This window comes from Phocoena phocoena, chromosome X, assembly GCF_963924675.1.
Source record: "Phocoena phocoena chromosome X, mPhoPho1.1, whole genome shotgun sequence".
In the NCBI taxonomy this organism is placed as follows: Eukaryota; Metazoa; Chordata; class Mammalia; order Artiodactyla; family Phocoenidae; genus Phocoena; species Phocoena phocoena.
In genome coordinates, this window is record NC_089240.1 from 129,220,630 (window position 1) to 129,238,948 (window position 18,319).

At 47.6% G+C, this 18,319-nt stretch overlaps 1 protein-coding gene across 1 annotated transcript; it reads right to left on the reverse strand.

The window, feature by feature from the left end:
* Positions 1–134: 134 nt before the first annotated feature.
* LOC136142367 (sodium- and chloride-dependent creatine transporter 1-like) lies at positions 135–2,640 on the reverse strand. Its single transcript, XM_065900387.1, has 8 exons — positions 2,540–2,640; positions 2,327–2,421; positions 1,581–1,693; positions 1,312–1,449; positions 1,130–1,232; positions 938–1,038; positions 678–848; positions 135–275 (listed from the first exon to the last, which is right to left on the reverse strand). The coding sequence occupies exons 2-8, from the start codon at positions 2,370–2,372 to the stop codon at positions 135–137; spliced, it is 813 nt and encodes a 270-aa protein (XP_065756459.1). The 5' UTR covers positions 2,373–2,421; positions 2,540–2,640.
* Between the last annotated feature and the right edge of the window lie 15,679 nt (positions 2,641–18,319).

Sequence of the window (18,319 nt, forward strand, 5' to 3'; positions counted from 1 at the left end):
TTCCTCCCCTCCCCCCCACAGGCAGACCCCCATAGGTGTCAGGGAAAGGCAAGCCCCCTGGGGGGGTGGGGGGCTAGAGCAGGGGCTGCTATGGCTATGAGAGGGTGAGCTGGTGATGTGAGCCGGGGCACCTGTCACATGACGCTCTCCACCACCACCACCTTGCTGCTCTCAGACACCGGGGTCAGGGTGGTCAGGCCCCTGACATCCGAGTCCTGAGCTCTGTACTCCAAGTGGTGGAGGCCCCAGACGGGCTGCGTCAGGTGCTGCCGGCGCTGCGGGAGAGAGGGACACGTTGGGTCCCTGGGGAGGGGCACCTGCTTGTCCCTGGCCTCTCTCCACTTCCTGCCACCTGCCACCAACTTGGGGCCCGGGGCCGCGCCCCTCCTGAGCAGGCCCCGCTCCCTACGCTAGGGAAATAGGGGTTCAGTGGAGGGCCGAGTGGCTGCTAGAACAGAGGCCAGGGACAGGCCTCTCCTCCGCCGCCACCACCTGAGCGAGGCCCTGGAGGGCCAACTCTCCTCCCGTACACCCCCCTCCGAGCTGGCCCAGAGGCTCTGGCACAACGGTCTGTCCCTCCTGGCGGGTGGGAGAAGGGGCAGGGCGCTCTGGAGGTCACGTCTCCACCCAACGGGAGGGAGGGATGGTGTGCGGGAGACGGGGCGCGGGGAACTGACCTCAGCCACGGTCCCCTTGGCCCTGAGGAGGCAGCCCAGGAGGTGGAGGGGCACACCCAGCATGGAGGAGAGCGCGAAGCCCCAGCCCATGGCCTCGCCCCACCACGGGTACACGTAGGTGTTGTTGTAGACCAGCGGCTTGTAGTAGACCGTGTTGAAGATGAAGACGCCCTGCGGGCGAGAAGCCTCGCGCTCAGCCGGCAGCCACCATTGCGAGCCCTCAGTGTCCCTCGCTCTGCCCAGCCTCCCCCGGCCCTTACCATGCACACCAGCGGGGTGAAGAAAGACCAGCACCATTTCATCCAGGGGCAAGGTCGGTACCCGATCATGCAGGCCACGTCGTCCATGAAGCGGTCGGCTCCTGGGGTCACGTGAGGCCAGAGGGCCAGGGCTAGAGACGCACCACCCCTGACCGCACCGCACCCCCGGCTTGCCTGTCGGCCCAGACCTACCGTACACCCAGGCGATCACCACGCACTCCCAGAAGGCCTGCCAGAGCAGGGTGGTGCCGCTGGCTGAGTAGTAGTCAAACAGCTGGAAGACATACATCCCGCCCTGGGGATGGAGCCAGGTCAGGGAAGGTGGCAGCCGGCAGCCTGAGGCCAGGGGCATCCCTCACTCTGTCCCCACTCACATCAGTCACCACGGAGAGATCAATGACAAAGCAAAGGGTACAGCAGAGGACCACGGAGATCTCTCTTTGGAAACGGAAGTAATAGGAGGCCGGGAGGAGGTCCAGCAGGCCGGTGATGAAGACTTCCACACCTACAAACTGTGGCCGGGCAACTCAGGCTGTGCCCCTCCCCACCACCTGCCATCTCCCGTCGCCCAGTGTGCCCTCTGCTCGCCAGCACCCCTCCGCCCCACCTCTCAGCCCCCTCTCTTGCGTCCCCCCTCTCAAACCTGGCTGTCAAGGCCAAGCAGCAGCATCATGAAGAAGAACAGAGCAGCCCAGAGCGGGGCCACAGGCATCAGCGTGACGGCCCGGGGATAGGCGATGAAAGCCAGGCCAGGCCCTGAGGGGAAAGGGGCAAGGTGGGGACACCTGGAGCCCCCCCCACCCACGTCCTGTCCCCCTCCACCCTGCGCCACGGTACCAGAGAAGTGGACGATGCCAGGGCACCCTGTGGCCAAGGGCCTTTCGACTTCTGTCAAGACACTGCCGGGCCACTCGAGCCCTCGTGTGTGTGTGTGTGTGTGGGTGGGTGTGCGCGCGCGCGTGCGCGCCATACCAGGGGCTGGAAGGTTCCCGCGAGCCCTTGGTAGACCTGTACCCATGAGAGTGGCGTGTCTGGCTCAGCCTTCTGTACCTGGGTTCCGGCAGCTACTGTGGTCGCAGATCACCACTGACCCAGAAAAGGCCGACCTTTCCCTCTACAACACTCAGGCAAGTGTGAGGGCCTACCCCGAGGCCCCTGGATACAGACAGATGGGGGCTCGGGGCTCCACGTGGCCTGGCCTGAGGTGGCTGGACAGCTGTGCCTCGCAGCTGCTCAGCCAGGCCTCCTGGCCCAGAGTGATGGGACAAATTGAGTTTGAATTGTTCTCATTTCTCAGAACGTCATTCTGTGTGCGTTCGCGTACACGGTCCGTTACGACAACAGCTGCCGCTGCTCCGGAGGCCGGGCTGGGGCTTGGGGCGTCTTTACCTGATTCCGCCACCTTGGAGATGTGCACGCCCTGCTCTGTGGCCATGAAGCCCAGGATGGAGAAGACCACGAAGCCAGCAAAGAAGCTGGTCCCGCTGTTGATGAGTGCGAGGATGATGGCATCCCTGGGGGCAGAGGGGACCGTGTGGGCTGGTGAGACTGCCTGCTGCCCACGGGCAGGCAGGGCAGGGGTGGCAGGGCTGTAGTGCCTACTTGTAGCAGTTGTTGTTGAAGCGATTGTAGCCGCCCAGGGCCGTGAGGGCCCCCAGGCCAATGGCGTAAGAAAAGAAAATCTGGGTCCCGGCATCTATCCATACCTGGAGATGAGCGAGGGTAGAGCAGGTGTGAGGAGCCACGGCGAGCACAGGTAAGCTGCAGAGGGAGGGAGAGGCAGGGCCCTCCCCTGGCAGGGAGCGAGGCCACAGCCCGCAGGCAGGTCCCACGCCTCCCGTGCCGAGTCCAGGTCCTGGTCTGCAGAGAGGCGGGGGTCCTTGGTGCCGGGGATTAGAACTCAGCTAGCCAGAGACAGAGGCAAGATCAAGACGACAGCAAAGGCCTCTGCCTCCCACGCAAGCAGCGCCAAGCGGCTGCTCTGCGGACCCTGCTGGAACGCTCCCGCCCTCCAGAGACCTGGCCGTGTCCCGCGTGTCCCGCAACCACCGGCAGGCTGTCGTATTGTGTGTCTGTTCACACAGTTGTCCCCACAACCTGACAGGGAGCCCCTGAGGGAGGGATGGGTCCACGCTCCCCGCTGGGTCCCCGAGGGCAGACAGGCAGGTGAGAGAGATAGCCCGAGAAGGTCAAAAGCTGACGCAGAACCAGAACCGAGAGAAACTGGAAGGGAGGGAAGGCGAGCCAGGGAAGGCGAGCCAGGGATGCCCCCCACCCCAGGGAAGGGGCAGCCGCTGCCGGGCCCACTCCACCTCCACTCGGGAGGGAAGGCTGCCGGGCCTGTAGGTGCAGGGTGGAGAGGACTCTCCAGCCAGGGTGTGGGGATCAAGTGGTCCGGACTGAAGTCCCTGCCCCTCCTCGGGCTCTGGCCCTCGTGCCGTCTCCTCCCGTGGCAGCAGTGTTTGCTGGCAGACACCCACACCCAACAGGCAGTGCTGCCTTCAGGCCTGCCGTCACCCTGGCTGTACCTTTTCTGTTGACTTGACCCTCGTTACAGATACAGAAGTAGACCAGCACCCAGCAGGCCAGCAGACACAGGGTCACCTCCAAGCTGAGGGCCCCCGGAACCTCCAGGCCCCCGGAGAGCCGCAAGACTTTGTTCCTGGGGGAGGGAAAGCCCATGAGGGCTGTGCCAGCAAAGGGCCAGGAGACTGGGGGTGGCCCTGGGGTGAGGGCCCCCGCCCCTCTCCCACCCCATCCCCCGCCGCCAAAGCCCTTGCTCCCAGCTAGTCTCCCCCATGCACCAGGCCAGCCCGGGCCTAGCCTGCAGCGTGACGTGGCTGAAATCTGTGTCCCCGGAGCCTTGGAACCCCTGGAATCACGGCCGCACGCCATCCTCAGTAGGCCCAGCAGCAGCCCCCTGCTTCCCTCCCCAGGAGGGCAGGCACCGCCCGCTCTGCATCCCTGGCCTCATCCCCGCAGGGCTGGGCCGCGACTCACGCACGCGTGCACACGAACACACATGCAGACCCGAGCTACATGTGGGAGACCAGAGGGCTGGCCGGGCCTGGCCCACAGGTGCCCGACTCCCTTCCAGACCTCGATGACAGGGACCTGCGCTCAGCAGGCTGGTCACACGTGAAGTTGGCCAGGCTGGCACTGACACAGACTTCGAAGTGCACGGGGCTCGCCTGGGGTTTGCAGGCTTGGCAGGGTAACTTACGTTCTCAGAGGCCTCAGGAGGTGGGGCGGGGCTCTGTTTGCACATGCGCACTGGGGAGCTCCAGCCACACTACTGCGAGGAGCATCACCTGGAGGCCTCATGGCTAAGCCGCTCACGGGGAGCCTGGGCCCGAGGTAGGCCGGTTAGAGGGACCGGAAGATGTAGGTTTCTGTCTGCGCAGGCTCATTGGGGTTACACAGCTCTCTGCGGTGAGGAGCTTCGTAAGGGGGCGACCATTGGCTGGAGAGCCTGCAGGCTCTGTCGGTGGAAACCAATCACGAGTCAGGAGGCGTTACCAAGGGTCTGTTTGCGCAGGCGCTCTGGGAATACCCGCCTCAAGGGCCATTAGACAGACGGTTGGTTTTGTGCGGGACGGTTTTTTCTTTCCCCCGCTCGTAGGGAGAGTGGAAGCGGTTCTAGATGGAGTCTGAGGCAGATGGTGAAGGAGCCGTGAGGGCAGCAGACGAAGGCGCAGGTGGCGCGGCCGCTGCAGTGGGAGCAGCACGTGGTGGCCAGGGTGACCCCGGTGACCCGGTTGATCCGGGCGACCCTGGAAACCCTGGCAACCCTGGCATCGCAGGAGAGGCAGGTGGCGCAGCCGGTGGCCTTGTGCAGATCCAGTGGGCAGCCCACGCAGCAGGGCCACGTGGAAACGCAGGACCCGGGGCCGGAGGTCCTGGTCCGCAGGCGCTACAGTGGTATCCTTTTGCAGGAACCCCCGTAGGCCGGGCGGCCAGGGTCTGGGCTGCAGGTGGTTTGTGGGGAGGGGCTGCAGGCGGTGGGGCCTGAAGTGTAGAAGGAGGGAACTCTGGGCGGCTGGAGGGTGTGGGCCAAGGGTGGTCTGGGCTGACGGGATGGTGGTGGGGCAAACCAACCTGAGGGAAACCAGAGGGTAGGGGTGGTGATGTCCAGGGTGGCCTCAGTGTATAGGGTGGGAGGTTGTGGACGGCCTAAGGGGTGGTCTGGTGGGGAAGCCGGGGGGGTGGGGGGTGAAGGAGGGTCTCAGTGAGGAGGAAGCCTGAGGCACAGGCGAAATCAGTAGTGTGGGTGGTGCCTTAACCATATCTCCTCCAGCACCCTTACTGTGAATTTCCCATCGCCCATGGACGCAGAGGTCGCCCACCAGTTGCTGAGTGTATATTTTCTAGTCCCAGAGCCCATTCAGAAGGAGCTCAATGTGGAAGGCCGCGTCCTGGTCATGTGGGTTCTAGAGGGGTCTAGGGAGGGGCTGGTGGCAGGTGGCCAGAGCCAGGCTCAGGCCAGGTGGAGCTGTATGGGGGGGTTAAGTCTAAAGAAGAAGTGTGCTGCTCTGGGATTGTCGGTGTGGGGGGACAGGGAGGGACGTGTGCCTCCCCAAATTTGAATTATATTTTTCCCTCCCTTTTAGCCGATTCACTGCTGAAGACTTTGGCCAACTCCGAAGTTCCATCATCGTCTGTGTGAACCAGCTTTCCTGGGTGGTTCACATCTTGCAGTACATTTTTACCCAGTTTTTCGTTTAGCGTCAGCAGGCCCCAGGGCACTAACCCTAACTTATGTGTTGTGTCCTTGGCGTCCTTCCCTAGGGCATTTCTTTCTTCAGTGGTCACCACTTGTTGCGGCCTCGTCTTTTGTCTGTAGTGGCCCTTGGGCGCTCAGGGTCCACGTATTTTGTTTGGTGATTAAATGTTAACTGCAGAAAATACAACTGAGCTGCTGTTCTGTGTCTGAGTTTAGTTTTAGCTTCTGCACCTCCTAATATTCTTGCATTTGTGCTCAGGTTGGAGGGGAGGTCTGGGATTCAGCTATTCAAGTAGCACGCCTAATTGAAGACAATGTCAGAAGTGGAACAAAAAGAAAATTGTGTCCTGCCATTCAGTGTTAATTTTGGAATATTTTCTTAGTTCTATAGTTACATTTTTATATTAACGTATAACGCCAGAATACTAAGAGTTTGTGGCGTACCGACCTTGTTTCAGGTCTGCAAAGAAAAGTGCTGGGGCAGTTGGTTAAGTGTTTGGGGTGAGGTGATAAGCTCCCTCTAAAACAGCTTGTATTCTGCAACCTTGCTAAACTCACTAGTTGACAGTAAAAGCTCTTTTTATAAATCCCATGGGCCTTTCTACATATACAGTCATTTTGTCTGTAAATAAAGGCACATTTACTTCTTCCTTCCCAATCGATGCATTGTAACTGATTTCTGTCATAACGGTTTGGATGTTCCTGCTTCTTTGCATGCCCGGTAAGTTTAGATTGGGTGCTAGGCATTATAAGATTTCCCTTGGGTGCTGGATGTGTTTCTATTCCTGAACTTATTCTTAGGCTTTGTTCTGGGATCCTATTAAGTGACTTGGAAACACTTTGAACCTCTTGAGTCTTAATTTTTTTGTGTTTTTTTGGTTTGTTTTTTTGCATTACGCAGGTCTCTCACTGTTGTGGCCTCTCCCGTTGTGGAGCACACGCTCCCGACCTACAGGCTCAGCGGCCATGGCTCACAGGCCCAGCCGCTCCTTGGCATGTGGGATCCTCCCAGACCGGGGCATGAACCCGTGTCGCCTGCATTGGCAGATGGACTCTCGACCACTGCACCACCAGGGAAGCCCCTGAGTCTTAGTTTTATAAGATTTGTTTTTTGGGACCAGAGTAGGTCTCATTGTAGGATTAATACATTTTAACATCTTTTATGAAGTATAATTGCTTTACAATGGTGTTTTATTTTCTGCTTTATAACCAAGTGAATCATTTATACATATGTTCCCATATTTCTTCCCTCTTGCGTCTCCCGCCCTCCCACCCTCCCTATCCCACCCCTCTAGGTGGTCGCATAGCACGGGGCTGATCTCCCTGTGCTATGCGGCTGTTTCCCAGTAGGTATGTGTTTAACGTTTGGTAGTGTATATATGTGCATGCCACTCTCTCACTTTGTCACAGCTTATCCTTCCCCCTCCCCATTTCCTAAAGTCCATTCTCTAGGAAGTCTGTGTCTTTTTATCGGTCTTACCCCTAGGTTCTTCATGACCTTTTTTTCTTCTTAGATTCCATATATATGTGTTAGCATACTGTATTTGTTTTTCTCTTTCTGATTTACTTCACTCTGTATGACTGACTTTGGGTCCATCCACCTCACTACAAATAACTGAGTTTCGTTTCTTTTCATGGCTGAGTAATATTCCATTGTATATATGTGCAACATCTTCTTTGGATTAATTTAATTAACTGAAATCTTCAGTGTTTGAGGAGGCGATATTTAGAAACAAAGAGTCGTATACACAATCAGATTGGTGGTAAAATCTATCTGGACACTTGATTGGCATTTCCTCTTAAATATTAAGATATGCATATCCTTTGACCCACCTTTGGGAATCTATCACAGAAAAACTCTTGTGTATGTGAACAAGGCAGCATTGACCACAGTGTTATTTACAGCATTGTTTGTCATTGTGAAAAATCGGTAGAATATACATCAACAGGGGAAACGTTCAGTAAATCACAGCAAGTCCGTCCTGGTGGAGTACCATACGGCAATCAGAGCAAAGTAGATAGCTGGAACTAATATGTAAAGAGATGAAAGCAAATTGCAGAATTCTGGGTATGGCATATTCCTGTTTTTGAATACATTCTGATCATATGACCATGTGGGGAAAGGCAGAGTCACCGCCTGGAAGGAGCCACCCTGCTTTCAGTGTCGTCACTGGGCATTAGGGAAGAAAACTTTCACTATTTAGATTTTCAATTTTCAAGTTGTTTAAATATTTTCATAATGAATTATTAGTTTTGAAATGTTTTTCTTTTGGAAAACAATAGTCTGCTCCATTTTATTCCCTTTAAAACCACTTACTTAACTAACTTTAATTCAGGAAAGGTCTGTGTGAGAGGATTAGGCAGAGGACACCCCCCTGAAGTGGATGTGGAAGCCCAGAGTCAGGATGGGAGCTGATGGGAGGGCCAGTAACAGGGCACATGCTCTATTACGAGAAAAATGTTTCGTAGTCTTGGTTTTTTTTTAAAAAAAACATGAGAAATGGATTTTCAATTTGATGAAAAGTCTGCACCACTGTAGAGGACATCTATGGGATTTGTCACCCAGCATCCGTGTCCGTTCTCTTGGTACTGGTGTCGTCATGTCACGCTAGAAATTCTCCCCTTTCCTCTTCTCTTGCCCATTATGGTTCTGATAGAGTTGACGTCACCTCTGATTCCAGGGGTGGGCATGTGGCTCAGGCCTCGACAATCGGAGCTCTGCTTTTCTCCGGCCGCAGTCATCCCATCCAACCAGTGACACTTTTGAGCATGCAGGAGGGCAGAAGGTTAATGGACAGAGGGGAAGCTAGAGCAAGAAGACAGATCTCAGAGAACCGAGTCCTGGATCCAGCCATGCCTGAAGACAGGAACTACCTCTGTATCTTTCGGTTATACAGACCCAGAAATTCTCCGTTTCGCTTAAGCCAATGGGAATATTTTAGATTGTTTCTGTTCTACTTTTTGTCTTGCAATAGCAAAGTCTTGACTATTAATGAATTGATGGAATCATAATTTTATTTTTTTAACTACTGTGGTCTGAGGACTTGGCCCTCGTTTATTACTTCAAGGGAGAAATAGGCCTCTTTTCTTGTTAAGGGATTAGCTCCTTGCTGATCAACTCATATTGTGGTAGAAAAGGAGACAAATGAGTCAAAGGTGGGGAGGGACTGCAAGGGGCAGCTGGAGGAAAGGGACAAGGAGAAGGACCTTCCCTTTCCAGACAGGGCACCCAAAATTGGCCCAGAAGTGGGCCACATAGTGGATATGGAGAAGCCTGTGCCTTCCACATTATTTTCAATAGCTGCATAATATTCCACAGAATGTGTATACCATAGTTATTTTAACCAATCTCTTGTACATAGGCCTTTAGGCTACTTATAATTTTTCAGTATTATGAACCATGCTGAAATTAATACACTGGTACATTTGTTTTTGTGTAACACATTATGTATGATAGGATTTTAGAAGGAGGCTTGTTGGGTCAAAGAGTAATCTCTTTTTAAAGTGCTTGATATGTATTACCAAGTTGCCCTCCAAAACGTTTGCATCTCAACCACTGTGTATGAAAGTGTCCATTTTCTTACTTCCTACCCTCTATTTGTCAGCTTAGCCCGCCATAATAAAATAATAATAAAATACCACAGACTAGGTGTCTTAAACAGCAGAAATTTATTTTCTCATAGTTCTGGAGACTTGAAGTCCAAGATGAAGGTGCCAGCAGGTTGGTTTCTGGTGAGGCCTCCTCCTTGAGTTATAGACAGACACCTTCTTGCTGTGTCCTAACATGGCCTTTGTGTGTGTGTGTGTGTGTGTGTGTGTGCGTAGGGAGAGAAAGAGAGAGCTGTTTGGTGTCTTGTTCCTCTTCTTATAAGGACACCAGACCTATTGGATTAGGTACCCACACTTATGACCTGATAAATATAACCTTAATTACCTCTTTAAAGTCCCTATCGCCAAATACTGTCACATTAGACAATAGGATTTCAACATACGAATTAAGGGGGGATACAATTCAGCCCATAATGCACACCAAGCAGGACATTTTCAATCCTTTAAATCTTTGCCCATAGAGTAACCAAAATAATATCTCAATAGTGTTTCACTTTCTTTGATTTCTAAACTGGTTTAACAATATTCATATGACACCTGGCCACTGGTAACTCCTCTTCTGAGAACTGCCTTTTCATATCCTTTTTTTCTATTTTTTAATTGTAATAGTCATATTTCCCTCATTGATTTGAGAGTGCTCTTTATATGTTAAAGATATCAAATCTTTGCTGTAATTTGAAAACGCTTTCCTTCCTCATTGCTTCATTTTAACTTTGGTCATAGTTCTTTTCTATATAGAAGGTTTTTTAAAACTTTTATAATGTATTTAAGTCATCGACCTTTTCATTATGATTTCGGTAGTTTATGTCCAATAGAAAGCCTTACCCACTGTAAAACTGTAAAATTTGTCACTCATAACGTCTTCTAGTACTTTAAAATTTTAATCCACTAGGAACTTATTTGGGTGCAAAAAATGACATTGATCTAATTTTGCTTTGCCCCCAAAGGTTAGTCAGGTGTTGGAACGTTATTTATTTATCTTTAGTTTTTGTAGTATGCAGGTCTCTCACTGCTGTGGCCTCCTCCGTTGCGGAGCACAGCCTCCGGTCGCCCAGGCTCAGCAGCCATGGCTCACGGGCCCAGACGCTCCGCGGCATGTGGGATCCTCCCGGACTGGGGCACAAATCCACATCCCCTGCATTGGCAGGTGGATTCTCAACCACTGTGCCACCAGGGAAGCCCCTGAATCTTAGTTTTTGTAGATTTGCTTTTTGGGACCAGAGCAGGTCTCACTGTAGGATTAATTTTTTTTAACATCTTTTTTGGAGGATAATTGCTTTACAATGCTGTGTTAGTTTCTGCTTTATAACAAAGTGAATCATTTATACATATACATATATTCTCATATCTCTTCCCTCTTGTGTCTCCCTCCCTCCCACCCTCCCGATCCCACCCATCTATGTGGTCACAAAGCACTGAGCTGATCTCCCTGTGCTATGCGGCTGCTTCCCTCTAGGTAACTGTTTTATGTTTGGTAGTGTATATATGTGCGTGCCATTCTCCCACTTTGTCACAGCTTATCCTTCCCCCTCCCCATATCCTCAAGTCCATTCTCTAGTAAGTCTGTGTCTTTATTCCCATCTTACCCCTAGGTTCTTCATGACCTGTTTTTTTTTCTTAGATTCCATATATATGTGTTAGCATACCATATTTGTTTTTCTCTTTCTGACTTACTTCACTCTGTATGACAGAGTCTAGGTCCATCCACCTCACTACAAATAACTCAGTGTCATTTCTTTTTATGCCTGAGTAATATTCCATTGTATACATGTGCCACATCTTCTTTGGATTAATTTAATTAACTGAAATCTTCTGTGTTTGAGAAGGCTATAGTTAGAAACAAAGACTCATACACTATCAGAGTGGTGGTAAAATCTATCTGGACACTTGATTGGCATTTCCTCTTAAATATTAAGATATGCATATCCTTTGACCCACCTTTGGGAATCTATCACAGAAAAACTCTTGTGTATGTGAACAAGGCAGCATTGGACACAGTTTTAATTACAGCATTGTTTGTCATTGTGAAAAATCGGTAGAATGTACATCAACAGGGGAAACGTTCAGCAAATCACAGCAAGTCCGTCCTGGTGGAGTACCATACGGCAATCAGAGCAAAGTAGATAGCTGGGAACTAATATGGAAAGAGATGAAAGCAAATTGCAGAATTCTGGGTATGGCATATTCCTGTTTTTGAATACATTCTGACCATATGACCATGTGGGGAAAGGCAGAGTCACCACCTGGAATGAGCCACCCCTGCTTTCAATGTCATCACTGGGCATTAGGGAAGAAAGCTTTCACTATTTAGATTTAAGATTTCCATGTTGTTTAAATATTTTCATAAGGAATTATTAGTTTTCAAATGTTTTTCTTTTGGAAAACAATAGTCTGCTCTATTTTATTCCGTTTAAAAGCACTTACTTAACAAACTTAAATTCAGCAAAGGTCCGTGTAGGAGGATTAGGCAGTGGACACCCCCCTGAAGTGGATGTGGAAGCCCAGAGTCAGGGGATGGGAGCTGATGGGAGGGCCAGTAACAGGGCACATGCTCTGTTACGAGAAGAATGTTTCGTAGTCTTGGTTTTTTTTTAAAAAAATACCATTAGAAATGGATTTTCAATTTGATGAAAAGTCTGCACCACTGTAGAGGACATCTATGGGTTTTGTCACCCAGCATCCGTGTCCCTTCTCTTGGTACTGGTATCCTCATGTCCCCATAGAAAATCTCCCCTTTCTTTTTCTCTCGGCCATTATGCTTCTGATAGAGTTGACGTCACCTCTGATTCCAAGGGTGGGCATGTGGCTCAGGCCTGGCCAATCGGAGCAGTGCTTTCCTCCGGCCGCGGTGATCCCATCCAACCAGTGACACTTTTGAGGATGCAGGAGGGCAGAAGGTTAATGGACAGAGGGGAAGCTAGGGCAAGAAGAAGACACATCTCAGAGAACCAAATCCTGGATCCAGCCATGCCTGAAGACAGGAACTACCTCTGTATCTTTTGGTTATACAGACCCATAAATTCTCCATTTCGCTGAAGCCAATGGGAATATTTTTGATTGCATACTACATGAAGTAACACAGAGAAAGACAAATATCATATGATATCACTTATACGTGGAGTCTTTAAAAAAATGATATAAATGAACTTATTTAGAAAACAGAAGTGGGCTCACAGCCATAAAAAACAAACTTACTGTTACCAAAGAGGATAGCAGAGGGAGACGAGGAAAGATAAATTAGGGGTTTGGGATTAACATACACGCACTACTATATATAAAATAGATAAACAAGGACCTACTTTATAGGACAGGGAACTATATTCAATATCTTGTAATAACCTATAGTGGAAAAGAATCTGAAAAAAATATATATATTTATATATATATATATATGTATATAAAACAATATGTGTGTGTGTGTGTAATGGAATCACTTTGCTATACACCTGAAACTAACACTGTAAACGAACTATACTTCAAGTTTTTAAATGGTTAAAAAAAATTTAATGAAATAAATAAAATCATTTATGCTTTACATAAAGGTGCATTCTTAGAAAGTTAAAATTTCTCATAGGGAGCTTCCCTGGTGACACAGTGGTTGACAGTCCGCCTGCCAATACAGGGGACACGGGTTCAAGTCCTGGTATGGGAAGATCCCACATGCCGCGGAGCAACTAAGCCCGTGTGCCACAACTGCTGAGCCTGCTCTCTAGAGCCCACGAGCCACAAGTACTGAGCCCATGCACATACAGCCCATGCTCTTCAACAGGAGAAGCCACTGCAATAAACCCGTGTACTGCATCGAAGAGTGGCCCCTGCTTGCGCAACGAGCTGCAACAGAGACCAAACGCACGGAAAAATAAATAAATAAATATAAATTTTTTTCTCGTAATGTGTCTGCACTAACCACTATGAGCAGTTTTATGTGTTTTCGTCCAGATTTTTTCCTAGGATATGCTAACCTGCATTTACAATATTTTTTTTACATTAATAAGATCATATCAAGTACCAATTTGGCTGTTTATAATTCTTATTCCATGAATGCCATGTTCTTGTCATTTATACAATTCCATATTGGATTATTTGTCTTTTATGTACTGATTTCTAAGAGTTTTATCGGGTTTTTTCCCCACATTTTAAAGATATTTTCTTTAGTTTACTATTTGTATCACTGATTTTTTCCTAACTCGTTTGTCTTTTCATCTTATTTATGGTGTTTTGTTCATAACAGAGTTTAACATTTTTGTATAATTAGACATTCATTTTATTTTATTTTTTTGCCTTCTGCACTTTGTATCCTGCATTTAAAAAAATTTTTTTTAAGATGTTGGGTGTAGGAGTTTATTAGTTAATTAATTTTATTTTTTTGCTGTGTTGGGTCTTCGTTTCTGTGCGAGGGCTTTCTCTAGTTGTGGCAAGCGGGGGCCACTCTTCAGCGCAGTGCGCGGGCCTCTCACGATCACGGCCTCTCTTGTTGCGGAGCACAAGCTCCAGACGCACAGGCGCAGTAGCTCTGGCTCACGGGCCTAGTTGCTCCGCGGCATGTGGTATCTTCCCGGACCAGGGCTCGAACCTGTGTCCCCTGCATCGGCAGGTGGACTCTCAACCGCTGCGCCACCAGGGAAGCCCTCCTGCATTTTTTATTATCTGGTTGATAAAGAATTATCCCAATTGATTCCCAATTTGATGCTTTCACGGTGTTTTCTGCCATAAATACGTTTCACATTTCTTTGTGTTCAGACATTGATTCATATTTACTCATGCATGGCTTCTGGGTTTTGTATTATGCATTAATGACTTCATCAATGTTTTCTCCTTTCATTTTTATGGTTTCATATTTTCTATTTAATTTTATGCTTTCATTTATTCCCATTTCAAGTTTAATTCTTTTGGAAATTAATTTTTCTGTATAAAGTAAAATCTAGACCAGCTTTCTTCAGACTTGTGTAATCCAAGTAATTTCACCATTGCTCTTTATGTACTCTTTCAATTTCGGTTTCACTCTGACTTCTGACTTAATTTTACATTTTCTCTCCAGTCACATCTCTGGCTTGCTCCCTTAGACACAACTGCTGGCATCCTGGCTGATAAACCCTACCTTCCCGTGAGAATATGGAACTTGTTTTTTATTTTGGACGTCAATTTTGCAGACACACATCTTGGCCTTTCTCCACCTATCCTTCACCCTACTACATGGTAGAGTAATGTTCCCTCATTCCCTACCCAGGTAATATGCTATAATTACAGAGACCTGGATAAATATGTCATGTGGGAATGCATAGTTCTTGCAAAATTATGAACTCCACCTGAAAACTCTCTCATCACTAAACCTCGGACTGTGTATATTTGCACGTGTGTATGCAACCCTTTTAAACAAAATATTCACAAAAACATTATTTATAATAGTAAAAAATAGAAAAACTCAAATGTTCAAGTATCCCCAACTCAACAGTCCTCTAATCCATTGATGCTTTAATCTCCTCTCTCTCATCCCCTTCTTGTCCTCACGTTATTCCCTGCATTCTTGGGAAGGCAACTTAAGCTGAACCAATCAAATGTCTGTCTGTCTTTCTCTGTCTCTTTCTTCTCCCTCCCCAATCCCAACTTTCTGGACTGAATCCTTCAGGTCACTTCCTCAGAGAGGCCATCCCAGATCACTCAAGCCAAATTAGCTAGAAGAACAAATTGCAAGAATAAACAAAGGTGGGGGTTAAACTTTGGTGACGATGACATTTCAACTCAGTCGAGAAATACGGATTATAAACGTTATAAATAGATAACGTTCCAGGGCTTCCCTGGTGGTGCAGTGGTTGAGAGTCCGCCCGCCGATGCAGGGGACACGGGTTCGTGCCCCGGTCCGGGAAGATCCCACATGCCGTGGAGCGGCTGGGCCCGTGAGCCATGGCCGCTGAGCCTGGGCGACTGGAGCCTGTGCTCCACGACGGAGGAGGCCACAGCAGTGAGAGGCCCGCATACTGCAAAAACTAAAGATAAATAAATAAATAAATATATAACGTTCCAACACCTGACTAACCTTTGGGGGCAAAACAAAATTAGATCAATGTCATTTTTTGCACCCAAATAAATTCCTAGTGGATTAAAATTTTAAAGTACTAGAAGACGTTATGAGTGACAAATTTTACAGTTTTACAGTGGGTAAGGCTTTCTATTGGACATAAACTACCGAAATCATAATGAAAAGATCGATGACTTAAATACATTATAAAAGTTTTTAAAAACCTTCTATATAGAAAAGAACTATGACCAAAGTTAAAATGAAGCAATGAGGAAGGAAAGCGTTTTCAAATTACAGCAAAGGTTTGATATCTTTAACATATAAAGAGCACTCTCAAATCAATAAGAGAAATATGACTATTACAATTAAAAAATAGAAAAAAAGGATATGAAAAGGCAGTTCTCAGAAGAGGAGTTACCAGTGGCCAGGTGTCATATGAATATTGTTAAACCAGTTTAGAAATCAAAGAAAGTGAAACACTATTGAGATATGATTTTGGTTACTCTATGGGCAAAGATTTAAAGGATTGAAAATGTCCTGCTTGGTGTGCATTATGGGCTGAATTGTATCCCCCCTTAATTCGTATGTTGAAATCCTATTGTCTAATGTGACAGTATTTGGCGATAGGGACTTTAAAGAGGTAATTAAGGTTATATTTATCAGGTCATAAGTGTGGGTACCTAATCCAACAGGTCTGGTGTCCTTACAAGAAGAGGAACAAGACACCAAAGAGCTCCTTCTCTCACTACACACACACACACACACACAAAGGACATGTGAGGACACAGCGAGAAGGTGTCTGCCTATAACTCAAGGAGGAGGCCTCACCAGAAACCAACCTGCTGGCACCTTGGTCTTGGACTTCAAGTCTCCAGAACTATGAGAAAATAAATTTCTGCTGTTTAAGACACCTAGTCTGTGGTATTTTATTATTATTTTATTATGGCGGGCTAAGCTGACAAATAGAGGGTAGGAAGTAAGAAAATGGACACTTTCATACACAGTTGGTTGGAGTTAAATTGATGCAAACGTTTTGGAGGGCAACTTGGTAATACATATCAAGCACTTTAAAAAGAGATTACTCTTTGACCCAACAAGCCTCCTTCTAAAATCCTATTGTACATAATGTGTTACACCAAAACAAATGTACCAGCGTATTAATTTCAGCATGGTTCATAATATTGAAAAATTATAAGTAGCCTAAAGGCCTATGTACAATAGATTGGTTAAAATAACTATGGTATACACATTCTGTGGAATATTATACAGCTATTGAAAATAATGTGGAGGGCACAGGCTTCTCCATATCCACTATGTGGCCCACTTCTGGGCCAATTTTGGGTGCCCTGTCTGGAAAGGGAAGGTCCTTCTCCTTGTCCCTTTCCTCCAGCTGCCCCTTGCAGTCCCTCCCCACCTTTGACTCATTTGTCTCCTTTTCTACCACAATATGAGTTGATCAGCAAGGAGCTAATCCCTTAAGAAGAAAAGAGGCCTATTTCTCCCTTGAAGTAATAAACGAGGGCCAAGTAATCAGACCACAGTAGTTAAATAAATAAAATTATGATTCCCTCAATTCATTAATAGTCAAGACTTTGCTATTGCAAGTGTAAAAAAGTAGAACAGAAACAATCAAAAATATTCCCTCAATTATAAATAAGTATGATTATAATTATGAAAATAAATTTATGATTAAATAAAATTATGATTCCCTCAATTCATTAATACTCAAGACTTTGCTATTGCAAGTGAAAAGAAGTAGAACAGAAACAATCTAAAATATTCCCATTGGCTTAAGCGAAACGGAGAATTTCTGGGTCTGTATAACCGAAAGGTACAAAGGTAGTTCCTGTCTTCAGGCATGACTGGATCCAGGATTTGGTTTTCTGAGATGTGTCTTCTTCTTGCTCTAGCTTCCCCTCTGTCCATTGCCAGCCTGCCTCCCCTGCAGCCCCAAAAGTGTCATTGGTTGGATGGGATCACCAGAGCCAGAGGAAAGCAGTGCTCCGATTGGCCAGGCCTGATCCACATGCCCAGCCCTGGAATCAGAGATGACGTCAACTCTATCAGAAAGATAATGGCCGAGAGAAAAGAAAAGGGGAGAATTTCTAGCGTGACATGACGATACCAGTACCAAGAGAACGGACACGGATGCCGGGTGAGAAAACCCATAGATGTCCTCTACAGTGGTGCAGACTTTTCATCAAATTGAAAATCCATTTCTAATGTTTTTTTTTTTTTAAAAAAAACCAAGACTACGAAACATTCTTCTCGTAATAGACCATGTGCCCTGTTACTGGCCCTCCCATCAGCTCCCATCCCCTGACTCTCGGCTTCCACATCCACTTCAGGGGGGTGTCCTCTGCCTAATCTTCCCACACAGACCTTTGCTGAATTTAAGTTTCTTAAGTAAGTGCTTTTAAAGGGAAAAGAATGGAGCAGACTATTGTTTTCCAAAGGAAAAACATTTGAAAACTAATAATTCCTTAGGAAAATATTTAAAGAACATGGAAATCTAAAATCTAAATACAGAAAGCTTTCTTCCCTAATGCCCAGTGATGACATTGAAAGCAGGGTGGCTCATTCCAGGTGGTGACTCTGCCTTTCCCCACATGGTCATATGGTCAGAATGTATTCAAAAACAGGAATATGCCATACCCAGAATTCTGCAATTTGCTTTCATCTCTTTCCATATTAGTTCCCAGCTATCTGCTTTGCTCTGATTGCCGTATGGTACTACACCAGGACGGACTTGCTGTGATTTACTGAACGTTTCCGCTGTTGATGTACATTCTACCGATTTTTCACAATGACAAACAATGCTGTAAATAACACTGTGGTCAATGCTGCCTTGTTCACATACAGAAGAGTTTTTCTGTGATAGATTCCCAAAGGTGGGTCAAAGGATATGCATATCTTAATATTTAAGAGGAAATGCCAATCAAGTGTCCAGATAGATTTTACCACCACTCTGATAGTGTATCAGTGTTTGTTTCTAACTATAGTCTTCTCAAACACAGAAGATTTCAGTTAATTA